Source organism: Hyalella azteca, unplaced genomic scaffold (genome assembly GCF_000764305.2).
Source record: "Hyalella azteca isolate HAZT.00-mixed unplaced genomic scaffold, Hazt_2.0.2 contig13536, whole genome shotgun sequence".
Lineage (NCBI taxonomy): Eukaryota > Metazoa > Arthropoda > Malacostraca > Amphipoda > Hyalellidae > Hyalella > Hyalella azteca.
In genome coordinates this window covers 60,424-75,206 of record NW_025943454.1, presented here as the reverse complement: position 1 = coordinate 75,206, position 14,783 = coordinate 60,424, and the positions used below count along the sequence as shown (strand labels likewise).

Sequence of the window (14,783 nt, the reverse complement as noted above, 5' to 3'; positions counted from 1 at the left end):
CGGCATCTCATTTCTACATTTGTTAGACAATTTTACAGATACAATTTAAAAACTGAAAGTTTTTAATTTTGTGAGAGGACAATAAAATAAATAAGTTGAAACCCGAGGGTCATATATGAAACGACGATGAAGCCTTATTAAAATAGATTAAAACCTGGCGTAAGATTGATAAATTGCGTTATCATTAAGGAGTGAGTAAAAGGGTCCAAAAATCATGGAATACTACTGGAAGAATACCACAAGCGGGAGATATGCGTGCAATCGATGTTAAAACACTAGCGGTTAATTGCCGATCACGAGACCAAGCCGCGTCCTATATTCGATATTGAAACAATGGTTAACGATGACTGTGCACGCAACTCGTCCGGTGCAGGGAACTTGAGCAAGAATTAAGAGACCTCTTGCTTCAAGCCATTGTCTCCTAACATTTCATGTTTGAGACTTATATATAGCTCTTGACAACGTAACATAAGCTCATGGTTACTCCTGGATTACAGCGCGACGAGCAAAGTAGAACACATCGGAACTTCTATTTTCAAAATGCGAACCCGATTCGAAAAGAGAGAGCTTTTAATTACGTAAATAAAAGTCCCTAACATCGTTTTTTATACACATGCAAAAATATTAAATACAAGTTAAATACTACGTAGTTGCAAATGAGACGTGTTACATACATATACCGGTACATTAAAAGAAATACTCTAAAATTTCGACAAGCTTCGACATGCGTTTAGATATCAAGCGTAGTTTTAGCGACGGTAATCTTATTAGCAAGCAAGATTTGGGGCAATTTCACACTTCCCGGTATCGAGGTTATGATTAATCGCTTTTAGACGGGAATGCGGCCATTAGCATGCAGGTTATGCGTCCTACGTATACATTGCAGCACCAACATAACTCACGGTCACCACTCTCGCAATGGAGCTGTCAAGTGGAAAATAGTTAGCTTCGTTCAGCATTGCGCGTGTCCAACACGACTATTGTAACATTCAGCCCAAGTCAGGCAGCGAAGCTCAAGCAAACTTTGCATTAAAAATCATAGGTCTCGATAGGGTTTAACAAAATGTGATGGCTATCTGAAATGAGGAGGTTGACTCTGAAATATGCGTGGTGGTTATCGCGGATGTGGCTACTTGATGCAGCTATGGAGGTGAAAAGAGTAGCATATCTGGAATTAAAAGTGGTAGGATCGTGCAAAAAGACGTCTTTGTGACCGGCCACTATGTGGCACTCGTAGTTGCATGAAATATTTAGAGGAGATATCCATCAACGCATCGCCGTAAACAGTAAATTTGACTTCTTTATGCTCTTATTTTTCGAAAGTCGTTACTCACGCAGGGAAAATTTTTTAGCAATTCTTCCAACGAAATGGGGGAGGGGGAATGCTAACATGTAAACAGAACCTTAATCGGTAATAGTACAGGGTTGTCTTAAATGCTCCGGTATAAAATATTACAATAAACAACGCTGATTTTGCATCAATATTAAAGCATCGCAAAACAGTACCAATAATTAACTGTGTCAATATCCATGTAAATCAACAAAAATAGTGAATAATTTAACAATCTTGATGAGAAAAGATACAAAATATTAAATTCTGAACATGTGTATAGTGTAAGGAAGTTAGTTTCTCGTTCCGTGAACCATGTCCACACCTCAATGATTTGAGATCAAGTTGCACGTTCAATTTTTCAATAAATCCTAGTCGATTCACAAAGTGTGAAGATCCTTCAGGGAAAAAATTGGGTTGTTTTTAGTTAGTTCTCATGCATGCACAACAAATCCTCGAGCGGCAAAAGAACCAACGAAAACTAAACTCCCTCAAGAATAAACGGCAAATCAGTAGAATATTTTATATGACCATCACGTCAGTGTACGCGGGCAAACGATATTTGTTTCATGACCATTAGCAGTCAGTATAACGGGTAGGTATACCCTTGCATTGTCTGAGCATGTAAGGATAATTTGTGATAAGGTCAATTTGTCATAAGGATAATTGTGCACGTAAGGATAAGCCCGGGACACGGTCTGTAATACTGTCTAAAATTGAATGCTAGAACAACAACATCTTCGACGTTGAGAAGATGAAATTATGAGTTTGCGGGAAGGCAAGATCGGTAGGTAATTGAGACAAAATTCGCCCAGAGAGCAGACGGAAGTTGCAAAGCGGCGGCGGACGGAAGGCCACACACAGGGTCATCGGCCCGACAACCGACAGCTGCGCAGGCTGCACACCAGGGCTTCAGTTTTTTAATAGCGCGGAATTCTATGCAGAAATGAGGATAATGAAGAAGTGAACCACGAAAGTGCTAGTTTCAATAGTGAATGTACAGATGAAAGTTGCGGCATTAATAAAGAAAAGACCGAATCGTGGTGGTTTTCGCATGAAAGAAGGAAGGTCAACTTGAGGAATATGGAAATAATGTTTCGACAATGTGAATCAAGAAAATAATCAACCGAACTGAATGGTCATTATCCAAAATATAACAAAATACAAGTTCAAGATTGAATCGATATTCAGAACAAACAGCATCAATAATATTCCTTGATATTCTGTGCAATAAAATTTCAACAAGGAGGTTTAAGTTGATTAAGACTTAAAATGAACTAGATAACGGCGCTAGGGGAGAAAACAGACAAAATGGTAATGGATGGCTAGTGTTCTTTCGATGGTTAGTAGACACTAAAAAGGGATAGAAGGGATGTCTCCAATAAATATTAGAACTTTAAATCCTTAAATTTAAACAAATCGATCTATTTACATGTATATATTGAAACATATCGAAAGGAGACATGAATATTCATGTAAATCAAATAGAGATAAATTGATGACTATATATAATCGGGAGGCATGAATGGATATCATAGGAAATTGAAGGGATCGATGAGTTTGTGAAGGATGCAATAGAGCTATTGAAGGGAGCGTCGTTGCGGCAGGACAAAGGAAGGAGACCGCCGGGCAGGAGCTTCTGCTCGAGCGTGTCGCTGCAACACCTGGACTCACGCCTCTGCCGTCCTCACTGCCTCGTCCAGTGCTACCGCCCCACCGTCTTCTTTACACGTTCTTTTAGAGATGCGCGTAACACTTTATGCATATAACACACTATGAGTGTTACGCACTACGCATATAACGCATTACGCGTATAACACACTTCGCATATAACGCACTTGCGTACAACGCACACTACGCGTATAACACAATTCGCGTATAACGCACTACGTGTATAACACAATTCGAATATAACACAATTCGAATATAACGCACTACGCTTATAACACAATTCGAATATAACGCACTACGCTTATAACACAATTCGAATATAACGCACTACGCTTATAACACACTACACATATAACGCACTACGCGTGCAACACACTACGCGCACAACGCACTAAGCATATAACACATTACGAGAAGTAGTGTGTAGCGGGTACTCTACACGTGAAGTGCATTGAGATAGAACTTGATCCACTTCGAAGAGATAGAACTTGATCCACTTCGAAGAGATAGAACTTGATCCACTTCGAAGAGATAGAACTTGATTGCTCGAGCGTGTCGCTGCAACACCTGGACTCACGCCTGTCGTCCTCACTGCCACGTCCATGTAGTGCTACCGCCCCACCGTCTTCTCTACATGTTCTTTTAGAGATGCGCGTAACACATTATGTGTAGGTATAACGCACTACGCGTATAACATAATTCGCAAATAACGCACTCGCTGTCTACGCAAATAACGCACTACGCTTATAACGCTACGCACGTACTGCGCATATAACACATTACGCGTGTAACACACTATACGCAGTACGCGTATAACACATTACGTGAAGTAGTGTGTAGCGAGTACTCTACACGTGAAGTGCATTGAGATAGAATTTGATCCACTTCGCAGAGATAGAATTTGATTGGCCCAGCTTGTTCAATGACGAAAATGAGTTTGAAGTATGTCATCACCCAACGCAAAGAAAAGCCAAGATTTGTATCAGTATATAGTAATATCTATATTATTGAATCACAGTAATATTTGTATTAGATTTGACATTGCGATAGAATATACTCAAAAATTTCCTTCAATAGTATAAAAAATATCATGTTATAATTTAGCCCGATAAATAATTACGCCAGTTCATCTACCACAAAGTAGCTTTCATTATAAAGAATTCCGCGGGGTGAGATTTTAGCCCCATACCAGCATGGGTGGGGAACGAGGAGACTGGAAGCGCTGCAGTAACGGAACTGTGCAGAAACCCAGCAACCAGTTACGAAGGAAACCAACTGCAGGCTTGTCTATCTCTGGAGTCAACGAACTGCATGCAGGCGTATATACGCATCCTCCTGTTCGCGAGCGCATCCTCCACCTTCTCCTGTTCGCGAGCGCTCGCTCGGAACCACCACCAACTTTGATCGTGCAGCGAACCGAGAAATTTTTCGCATATTTCAAGAAAATAACGGTAAATTGAGAAACTTTAAAATTATTTGTAGTAATTCAGGAGAAGAGCAATGTGGGATTACCAGGTAAGAATTATTCCCACTTCAAATTTCAATCCTATAAATGAATTTACACTAGAATTTACACTTTACGATTCATTTACACGTAAGTGTAAATGAATCAATATTTACGTTGTACACATGTATTATTTTTGTTTGCATTATATTACATAGACAAACACCCACGTTTTCTACATCTTTGGTGTGCAACACGACAAGACAAATCAATGAAGCACTAGGAACGCAACATGTTTGACGGAACACGAAGCAACGCTTTCCACTCTCACGCGTGTCGATTCGAAAGCTCATACTGATCTGAACAAAGCATTTAGGGACGCCAGACATTGAACAGCTTCAAGTATCATGGCTTATATATAGCAAGATAAAAAGCATTTTTAGATTATATAAAGCAAAAATATATATATATATAAAGCAAGATATTGGAACTAGATATATACGTATAGCACTAAGCTTCGTAAAAACAAGAACAATGAAAATTTAGTACAGATTTGTTAGCGTAAGAGGAGAATTAGTTTAAATTTCGCACGGTGATACCACATTGTTAAAATTTACGAGCTGTGCACACATATAATATAATTAACAATTTCAAGATGATGTTTGTCTCATTCAGACATTTCCACGCTCTATTGTCTCCAGGAATGTTGGTCGTTGCACTCCTGATCTACAGTCATTTGCAAAAGTTTAAGACCACCCCCCAAAATTGAGTTTTTTGCATTACAAAAGGATAATGAGGCAAAATATTCAAATTGTTTGTATGTGATGAGACAAAGTAAAGAAATAACAATAAATTTATGATACATTTGATAGATTCAGTACTTAGTGTGTCCCCCTTTATTGCCAATAACAGCCTGAATTCGTCGTGGCATACTGTTGATAACTTGCTGGCAGTCCTCCTTGTAAAATTCATTGCACCATACCTGCTTAATGCATTCTTCTAATGACTTCGAATTCGAAGGCTGCTTTGCTGTTACCTTATCCTTCATGATTGACAACAAATTTTCAATGGGATTCAAGTCTGGGCTATTTCCAGGCCAGTACAGCAATTCAACGTTGTTTGAGGTCAAAAAATCTTTCACCTGCCAGGCCCGATGGCATGGAGCACCATCCTGCATGAAAATAGTACACTGGTGCATGCCCTTGTGTAGTATAAGCTTTTCTTGAAGCAGCTTGAGGTTCCTTGCTCCATTCATGGTTGTTTTCTGAGGCAGCAAGCACAATCCAGCTGTCCCAGATTGGCTAAATGCCCCCCAAACCATGACACTGGGTGGATGTTTCATGGTGGGTACCGCATATTTCTCATCAAATCTTTTACCTACTGGGCGCCTAGTGTGTTGATGGCGTGACCCAAACTGCTGATATGTACTTTCATCAGAAAACAGCACTGTGTTCCACTTGGCAACCGTCCAATCTTGATGTCTTGATGTCTCCGAGCAAAATTCAATCGCTTAATTTTCATAGCTGCAGTTAACTTTGATTTTTAACCAGGCTGGAAACTCTTTAGGTGAAATTCATTGCTTAAACGGCGTGAAATTGAAAACTGATGCTCACCTCACATCCTATTTAAATCAATATTCCTCGAATTTTCTTACAGGAACTTGTTGGAGATCTTGCAACAGTGAACTTCATCATGTTGTCATCACGGCTGGTTGTTTTCCTCGAATGTCCCAGCCTTTTCTTGTCTGAATACATGCCATCATGTTCAAACTTGTGTATTGCATTGTTAACTGCAGTCTTGCTGCATCTCATCTTTAGAGAAATCTGGCGTTCAGAATATCCTTCGTCATGTGAGAGTACAATTTGAGCCCTCTGAACTTCGGTAAGAGAAGCTTTTCTACCCATTTCTAATAAATGAATTTTCAGCTGTATTGCAGCTACAATCTTCTCATGCGAGTGCTGGGAGATAACTGATCCACGAACACACTTCTATGATCGCCTGCGACTACCGTTACGCCCGCCGCAGTCTCAAATTTGTACACCACTCATCCAAAAAGGGTTATTTCCTGATTTAGGTCAAATTCTGTGGGTGGTCTTAAACTTTTGCAAATGACTGTAGATAACAGATCCAGGACGTCCAAGAACATGGATACTGACGCACGAATTAATAAGGAGCAACAGAAGTACAGAAACTTAGCGAATAAATTTAAGACTATTGATTAAAACTTATTTGAGTGCGTCTCTCTATAAAGCACAGCGATAAATTGAACTCAAATTGTCAAATCTCATTTATCAGGCACAGATCAGTCATTTGAAAAATATAGTGCATAAAAGCGAAGACGAGATAGTTCAGTTAAAACATTTTTCTTATCAGCCTAATTACATAAAATGAGCGCCGCAAGGTAATGTTTGTTGTCATATCATATCATATAATCATATATATAATCATATAATCATATCTATAATCATATCTATTCACTTTAATTTGAAAGCTATGCTCTAATCTAGGGCATAATAAAATAAGAGCAAATTTTGTTTTCAATAAAATGGAGGTTCCAACGACCCGTCGTATGATTGGAGGAAAATTCGTTATATTTTCTTGCTCCGACGCTCGCATCCACAATAAAGAGCTATAGCAGGGCATAGCTGCATTCACTAAGCGTGATAGTGATCGTGCTTACAGGGGGAGGGAACGCTCTAAAAGAACAGGCATAATGGTATTATGGGACAAGATCGAACAGCGGCGGCCGCGACACAGCAGCTGAAACCGATCGATAACTCGTCCATCAAAGAGAAGTGAGCCTCCAGCAGCTGTGCAAAACTGGTCCCGATTTTTGATCCTTATGCTGCGTTGAGCCCACCATGCAACAGACATGGGGCTTCAATTACTTCAGTACTACGCGCAACCGAACGCCTTTGTTCAGGAGCTAAGCTGAGCATACATAGCACACCAACAATATATATTGTTAGTATTGAAGTTAGAGTATGAGCCTATAACGCCTACAAGCGATATCAGCTGAAGTCACCCACAAATATGTATAACGTACGCGAAAATTCTTTTTAAACTTTAAAGGAACAACATTTGTTTTCAGGTCCTAAATTGCATTTAATAAAATAGCTGTGTTCCGCATAGCGCATAACTCGCACGTACAGCACAAGACAGACGTACCTGACAATTAGCATAACTACCGCGCGTGTCTCATTGTTTCTTGGACGAGAGTGAGAATAATAATTATAAGAGTCGAAATCAGGGCTTCAGGAATATAGTTAACGGACGAGACTTTCCGAAATTTGACCTCATTTGAATTAAAGATGGAAAAAAGTCTAAGTTTTCGAAAATCCCAAAGACTTGATACAGGGTCCTTCAAAAAAAAAAGTCCCTGATTTCAATAGACTTTTGCAAAAATCATACGACACATATAGAACAATTAATTTTATTTTTGAATAGCTTATTTGATGCCATTTTATATCACTTAGTACACTTTACTTGGTTTTGAAAATTATTTTTGATAAATGATGTCCCCCATTGTTAAGACATTCACGAAGTCTTTCCCTGAAGTTGCCCATAGCTCTTCGTTTAACTTCCCTTGGAATGGCTGTCACTTCCTGCCTAATGGCATGTTTTAGTTCTTGCAGATTTCTGGGACGATGTTTGTACACTTCAGCCTTTAGGTAGCCCCACAGAAAGAAATCGCAAGGTGATAAGTCGGGTGACCGTAGGGGCCAGGAAATGTCTCCTCTTAAAAACACAAGACGTCCAGAAAACAACTCTCTTAACATTTCCATGGACCGGCGAGCAGTGTGAGTCTTTCTGTGGGGCTACCTAAAGGCTGAAGTGTACAAATATCGTCCCAGAAATCTGCAAGAACTAAAACATGCCATTAGGCAGGAAGTGGCAGCCATTCCAAAGGAAGTTACACGAAGAGCTATGGGCAACTTCAGGGAAAGACTTCGTGAATGTCTTAACAATGGGGGTTTGATCATTTATCAAACAAAATTTTAAAAACCAAGTAAAGTGTACTAAGTGATATAAAATGGCATCAAATAAGCTATTCACAAATAAAATTAATTGTTCTATATGTGTCGTATGAGTTTTGCAAAAGCCTATTGAAATCAGGGACATTTTTTTGAAGGACCCTGTATATGTATGGCTAACATTTATTCAATGGTTTCTCAAGTGTTCCCATTAATTCATCGGACATTATTGTGGCACAATCTCTAGAAATTAGCTTTATAAATACTTAACAGATTTGCTTAAAATTATCCTCACAGATACTAATAAAACCAACTGTTAATGTGCAAATTAAGCGGTCTGATTACACTTCAACTATATATACTGGATGTAATTGGTGATTATCCATGTCTCTCATAATCTAAGCATTAATAGTGAGCACGTTCATTTTCATAAACTGATAGCCTCCTACCTTCCGGTTTGTTTAGGATAGATCAAGCCTTACCTACGTTTTACAAAGTTCATGTGTTTGAATTTTCGTGTTCTTTAGCACGATTTTTTCCTGTAATGTATGGACAACCTCCCTAGCAAAGACGGCTGGATCAGCTAATATAAAATATACTCGCGGCCATTTCCAACAGTCATTTGCACTGGAATTGCATTCTTGGTTGCAGACTGACAGTATTTAAAGCCTAAAAGTTTGTCAACTAATTGACAGCCCATAAGAAATATTTTAGTGATAGATCTTTCAGTAATTAAACAATCACCATCATTTTCCAACTGACTGAAGTCAAAGTTGAATATTCATGTTATTCAGAATACATATTTGAGAATGTCAAGACAGAATGTCTGGATTTGTTGTGGGAACATCTATTGAGATTTGACATCTCAACAGAACATACATGTTTATAGGGAATGCATTGGATAATGTCCAATAATAATCAATGCAATAGTCAAAAGTTGTGGGAAATTTTTCCCACCATTGTTCTTTTTTTTTGGCAATTTTAAATTATTAGTTGTCATTATCTCGTTTATGTTGTATTCAGAGTTTGTGGTATATAGTTCCGCAGTTTGATTCAAATCCCACTAACAATTTGGGTAGAAAATATCACTGGTTCTTGCTCATTGCAAACATTGTCAAAGGTCCTCATGCAATTGCAGTCTAAAAACTATCAATAGTTTATCAATCAATGCTGCATTTATTAGTAGCTAACATCCTAATTGAAGAGTCCACATCTTCCCTATTGACCATAGAACACTGTTTTTCCATGACAATTGTTAGACACACATAGTTCATAATGATAATCAATTGCCATTTGATGGGATTAGTAATAGGCAACTGGTGCATGCCAAAATCCTACCTTGGTATCCTAAAGCCAGTGAATTTGTGGCACGACATATGCTGTCCTTTCAAAAGTTTGGCCAGAGTTGCATAAAACCACTACATACCTCAGACAAAAGCAAGAATAACATGTTATCAAGGGAAGTGTTGCTGTGAACCACCGATTTTGAACACTTATTAGCCACTTTATTGGATGGATTATTTCAGTCCATGTGGTGCTGGGCAGTGTTGGTCTCTGACTGATATCCCATCATCAAGCAGTAAATTGCAATTAAAATGAAGAAAAATATATATTTATACATTATATTTAGGTTAAATTAGCAATTCAAATAGAGTAGGTACTGTCAAGCGGGGTGACTTCAGCCACTGAGGGTGAATCTGGCCAGCAGGGTGACTTTGGCCAACGTTAATTATTTTGTTTTGCCGCCATTTGTTTCTGTTGTAGTGGTGGCCGAAGTCACCCCTGGTGGCTGAAGACACCCCACTTGATGGTATCAATGGCTGTTAAAACTGATTCATGGGATTAAAAATTTACAGAAATGAAATTATACTAAGAAATTATATATTATTGACACTTGCCTTACTACAAGAAAATGGGGAAAGTCAAACTTCTTACTGAATAATATGTCTCTATTAGTCAAGTACCGTAAAATGGGGTTACTTTGACCTGCGGGGTAACTTTGACCACTTCTCATTTTTTTAACAAAAACCCCCAAAACTCAAAAACTATTATACATAGAAAAATTTTGTCAATGGCCATCAATGGCCTAATACTGAGGCTACGTAACACAGTAGAAAGATTTGAAAAGTTTGTATATCTAATAGGTTAAAAAATTAATAATGTGACCCCAGACCCATGAAAAAGAGCTATTATTTAAAGCCCGTCAGAGTACCTCCTCCAATTTTTTTATTTTTTGGTAAAATATATCCAGGTTTTGATGCATTGTCATAGAACTCTTCTAGTTACATATGCAAATGACAAATTTTAGGAAAGTGTCATAGTTTGCAAATGGGGGGCACCACCCCCCAATGAGGGAACTTTGACCACCTAATGGCAGGCGTGACGGGGTAACATTGACCGGCTTGGAAATTAAGTTAAAATTTCCATAGGTACCTATATAACATATTTTATGTTTGATACACCATGTTTTTTTTATGTTTCAGACTCTACAGAGTCTTATATATGGTAATTTTAACTTAATTTCCAAGCCAGTCAATGTTACCCCATCACAGCTGCCATTAGGTGGTCACATTTTGCCCATTGGGGGCAGCACCCCCAATTTGCAAACTATGACACTTCCCACAAATTTATCATTTGCATATGTAACTAGAAGAGTTCTACTACAATGCACCAAAACCTGGAGTTATTTGGAGTTATTTTACCAAAAAATAAAATTGATTTTAACACCCGGTCAAAGAAACCCCAAGAGCTGGGGTAACAAAGACCATCACTTTTTTTGAAATTACATCAAAACTATGAGAGGAAAGAGCCAGCAATTTATGATAAGTGAAGCTAGAGTATAGACCTGTATTTTGCATGTTCCAATTTAAGTTTAACTTATCTAGTAAAAAAATGGCATCGTTTTGAAAAAAAAAGTGGTCAAAGTTACCCCCATTTTACAGTATATACTTTGTTAAATTTGAAATTTATCATAATTCCATTTTTATATAAACAATTAGATACAAGATAATTTATCCAGCAGAAATCTGGTGGCTCCATAAATGGCAAGAATGTTCAGTGTTCAGTCATTATTTGGAAAGTAAAAATTTTCTGTTGGTTGCTATGATGTAGCAATTTTTCACTTTTTTTACTTTTTTGTATTTTTTATCACAAACTATACCTGTTAAGAATTGTTGAAGCCAATTTATACATTATACTTCACTAGGCCTATATATTTCATTGCTCTTTATATTTTCAGGAGCATGGAAAATTGCAATAATGATATTATTCATGCATGTTGCAGCCTGGTGATGTGTTGTAACTAATAGAAGGAGTTGGTAGATTGGCATCCCATTAGCATTGGCTTTGGCGAGTGCTTCTTATAATAAATATTTCATAAAGCAGGTATTTTGTTAATACCAGGTATGTTCTAGAATTTCAGTCAAGGATATTTATTGTTATGCTTATGTTTGCACATTTTCTCATGAATTTAATTCATTGGCTTGCTTTTAATTCAAAATAGCATATTAACAGAATCATATTTTCATGAGTTATTTCAATTGCCTTACCTACACTTTTGATTCTCTAATTTTGATGCTTACTCATTTATTAGTTAAATGCCAAAAAGTTGTTAATTTATGTGATTTTAGCCAAGAATTTGCTGTCATTACAATAGTTCCACTGTGTTCATTTACATTGGTGGTTCCCAAACTTTAGCAGGCTGGCGGCCTGGCGCCTTTGCAACTGCGTAAAATGCTAACAATGCTAACAGTAACAGAAATGAAATTATAATCTTCTTATTGACAGATCTTGGCCAAAAACAAAAACATTGTATTATAATGTGCTTAACTGCTTTTAACAAGTGCAAAATATTTTTGTTTCTAGTTTAAGTGCATAGGTAAAGATCTGAATTTAAACTTGTTAGGATTAAATATTAAATTCCATGTTCCAGAAAATGCATTCACCATTCAGAAATTGAATTCATGGACATAAGCTTAAGAAAGTCATGGCACCAAAAATGCAGATGTGGGTATGTCTATGTGGCTTTAAAAGTATATTTCTTTCACCCAATTAGCAACTGAAACAAAATAATCTGACTATTCATCCAAGAAACTCTGTGGAATTCTGAAAAAAATGAACAGTTGAACATCAATTAGTAATTCAAATCAAACAACTTTGAACACAATTAACTCAAAGTAGGGCAAGTGTTGAGAGTAAAGGTTAATAAGGTATATCATCTTGTTCCGAGAGAAAAGTCATTCACAACGTAAACAGAAGTGACTGTGAGACCCCGTACCTTTCCAGCAGCTCTTCCAAGCCTCACAATTCCAAGCCTAAGATTGTTGCCCGTCCGGACTGGGGAGGATGGTGGCGGTGTCATCTTCATTGTGGACCAAGGCTTTGAATATTCACTTCCACATAAGATGAACTAATGATCAAATATCACAATAAGCTTAAGCTATTTCCCTATCAACTAAACTAGATCACGGTGCGTACGCACGCGCACAGTCACACTTACACGAGAGATCAGCCTCGACTGAATTATCAGGCAATTCCCAGCTGTGTGTTTATCTTTCGCTGCGTGACGTCACGCCTGTGTCAGGTAGGCTAGCCAACTTTACCAAATTGGTTGTAAATTCATAGTACAATTGTAAATTCTTGGGATGAAATCAAATTTTTTGAAAGACTTGATTATATTCTCTCCTTTTATGGTCAGAATTTTTCTGAAATAATCATTGTGAATCGATCATTTTTAATCAATCACAAACCAAATTTTTCGTGATTATGTTGATTTGTCAGGACTTGATTATGTTATGCTCTTTTATTGTCATATTATTTTTGAATCAATCACAATGTACGTAGTCAGTCTTTCTTCCTCAGCAAAATTACGTTGCCTGACTTATGGACCCATATGGCAGTTCTACGGCCAGTTACGGTAGCTAGAAGGTTGACAAACGAGACGTTCCGCCTTTCAGTTCAGCTTTCTTGTTACGTCACGTAGATCGAAAAACGTAAACAAACTCGTCATTCCCATGACGGATTGGTTGACTAGTTTGTACACATTTCGGTGATTGGTTAATGTTCGTGACGCCAATGAAATCAGTGACGTTACATACGAAGAAAAAGCTCCATCCGCGAAAATGAGCATTTCATGGTTTAACCTTATACTAGTTCAACCATGGCCAGAATCATCAAATTATTCCAAAATTTGTATTTAGGTCACACGTTTTTTTTTATTTTGACAAGTTCTACGGCTGTACTTAATAAAAAAATCTTTTAAATTACTGAACGGATTTAAATTAAACTTTATACCTAATATTACTATAAAGCTTCACTAATGTTATGGCTGTTAAAAAATTGATGATTTTGTCTTCATACTAATGCTACACTGACATAAAGGCTGGATTTCATAGCGACCGATAAATTACTCTCCTAACTGCTACACAGTTTCTAGTTAAACATTGAAATAAATTTAGTAACAATTTCGTTGTAATAAAGGTCATGAAAATTTTTTCAATTTTGGATACATTCACAAGTGGAGAGGGATTTGGCTGCGAGCAAGAAATTTTTTCGAACCTGCTTATGTCCACGAAATTAAACTTTGCGCATGGACTCATTTAAATATTTATCGATCTTGGGTTAAATTCGAGAGGAATTTGTCGATTTGGCCGTCATTCATTGTTGCGCGTTCTCGTTGCACGACAACGTATGAGCATAGTGATGATTCAGTGAGTAAATTTTTCGTGTGAAGTGTTGACATTTTGCGTCGCATTTCCGAACATTAAAAATGGGAAGCTTTAATGAAATAAGACCTCCCGACTGTTGATGCCTGCGTTGCTAAAAATATACAATTGTGTGAAAAGGGAAACTCGATTTAATATTTCGAAATTTTGACCACATTTAGTGCCTTTCTATCTATGTGGGCGGCATCACCGAACGAAATTTCGAAATAATTAAAAATATTCCTTTTTCACTTGCCGATAATCCCACAAATACTGTTACTTAGGGGCAATGTTTTTGGGTTCAATCTCTAGCTATATAGCAGGTTATCTCAAATGGTCGAACTAATTATGAGCTGATCCAGCGTTACAGAGGCTTGATAATTCCTGCAATGTTGTAATCCCAAATCCTATTACTCTCCTAATCCTATATCCGGTTAATAAAAATAATACTTTTGAATTGTAATTTAATGGATGACCCTTCAAACCAATATTTAATGGAGAAGATAGGACTTCCATTTTATTCAAATTTCAAAATATGTAAAAAATTATTCTGCATCTGTTTAATTAATTTATAATTGCCCATTGAAAAAATTATAATTTCAATTTTTAATCCTTTCCTCCCAGTATTGCAACGCCTTACTGTTCTCCCATGAAGAATTAAA

General features: G+C 37.4%; 1 protein-coding gene across 1 annotated transcript in view; it reads right to left on the bottom strand.

Annotated features, from left to right (window-relative positions):
* LOC108679864 (zinc finger MYND domain-containing protein 19) overlaps positions 1 to 12,957 on the bottom strand; it is a 30,526-nt gene extending 17,569 nt beyond the window's left edge. Inside the window, exon 1 of the mRNA XM_018168593.2 lies at positions 12,696 to 12,957. Within this exon, the coding sequence (XP_018024082.1) occupies positions 12,696 to 12,785 (90 nt within the window). The 5' untranslated portion in view covers positions 12,786 to 12,957. The remainder of the gene's footprint in view (positions 1 to 12,695) is intronic.
* Positions 12,958 to 14,783: the final 1,826 nt, after the last annotated feature.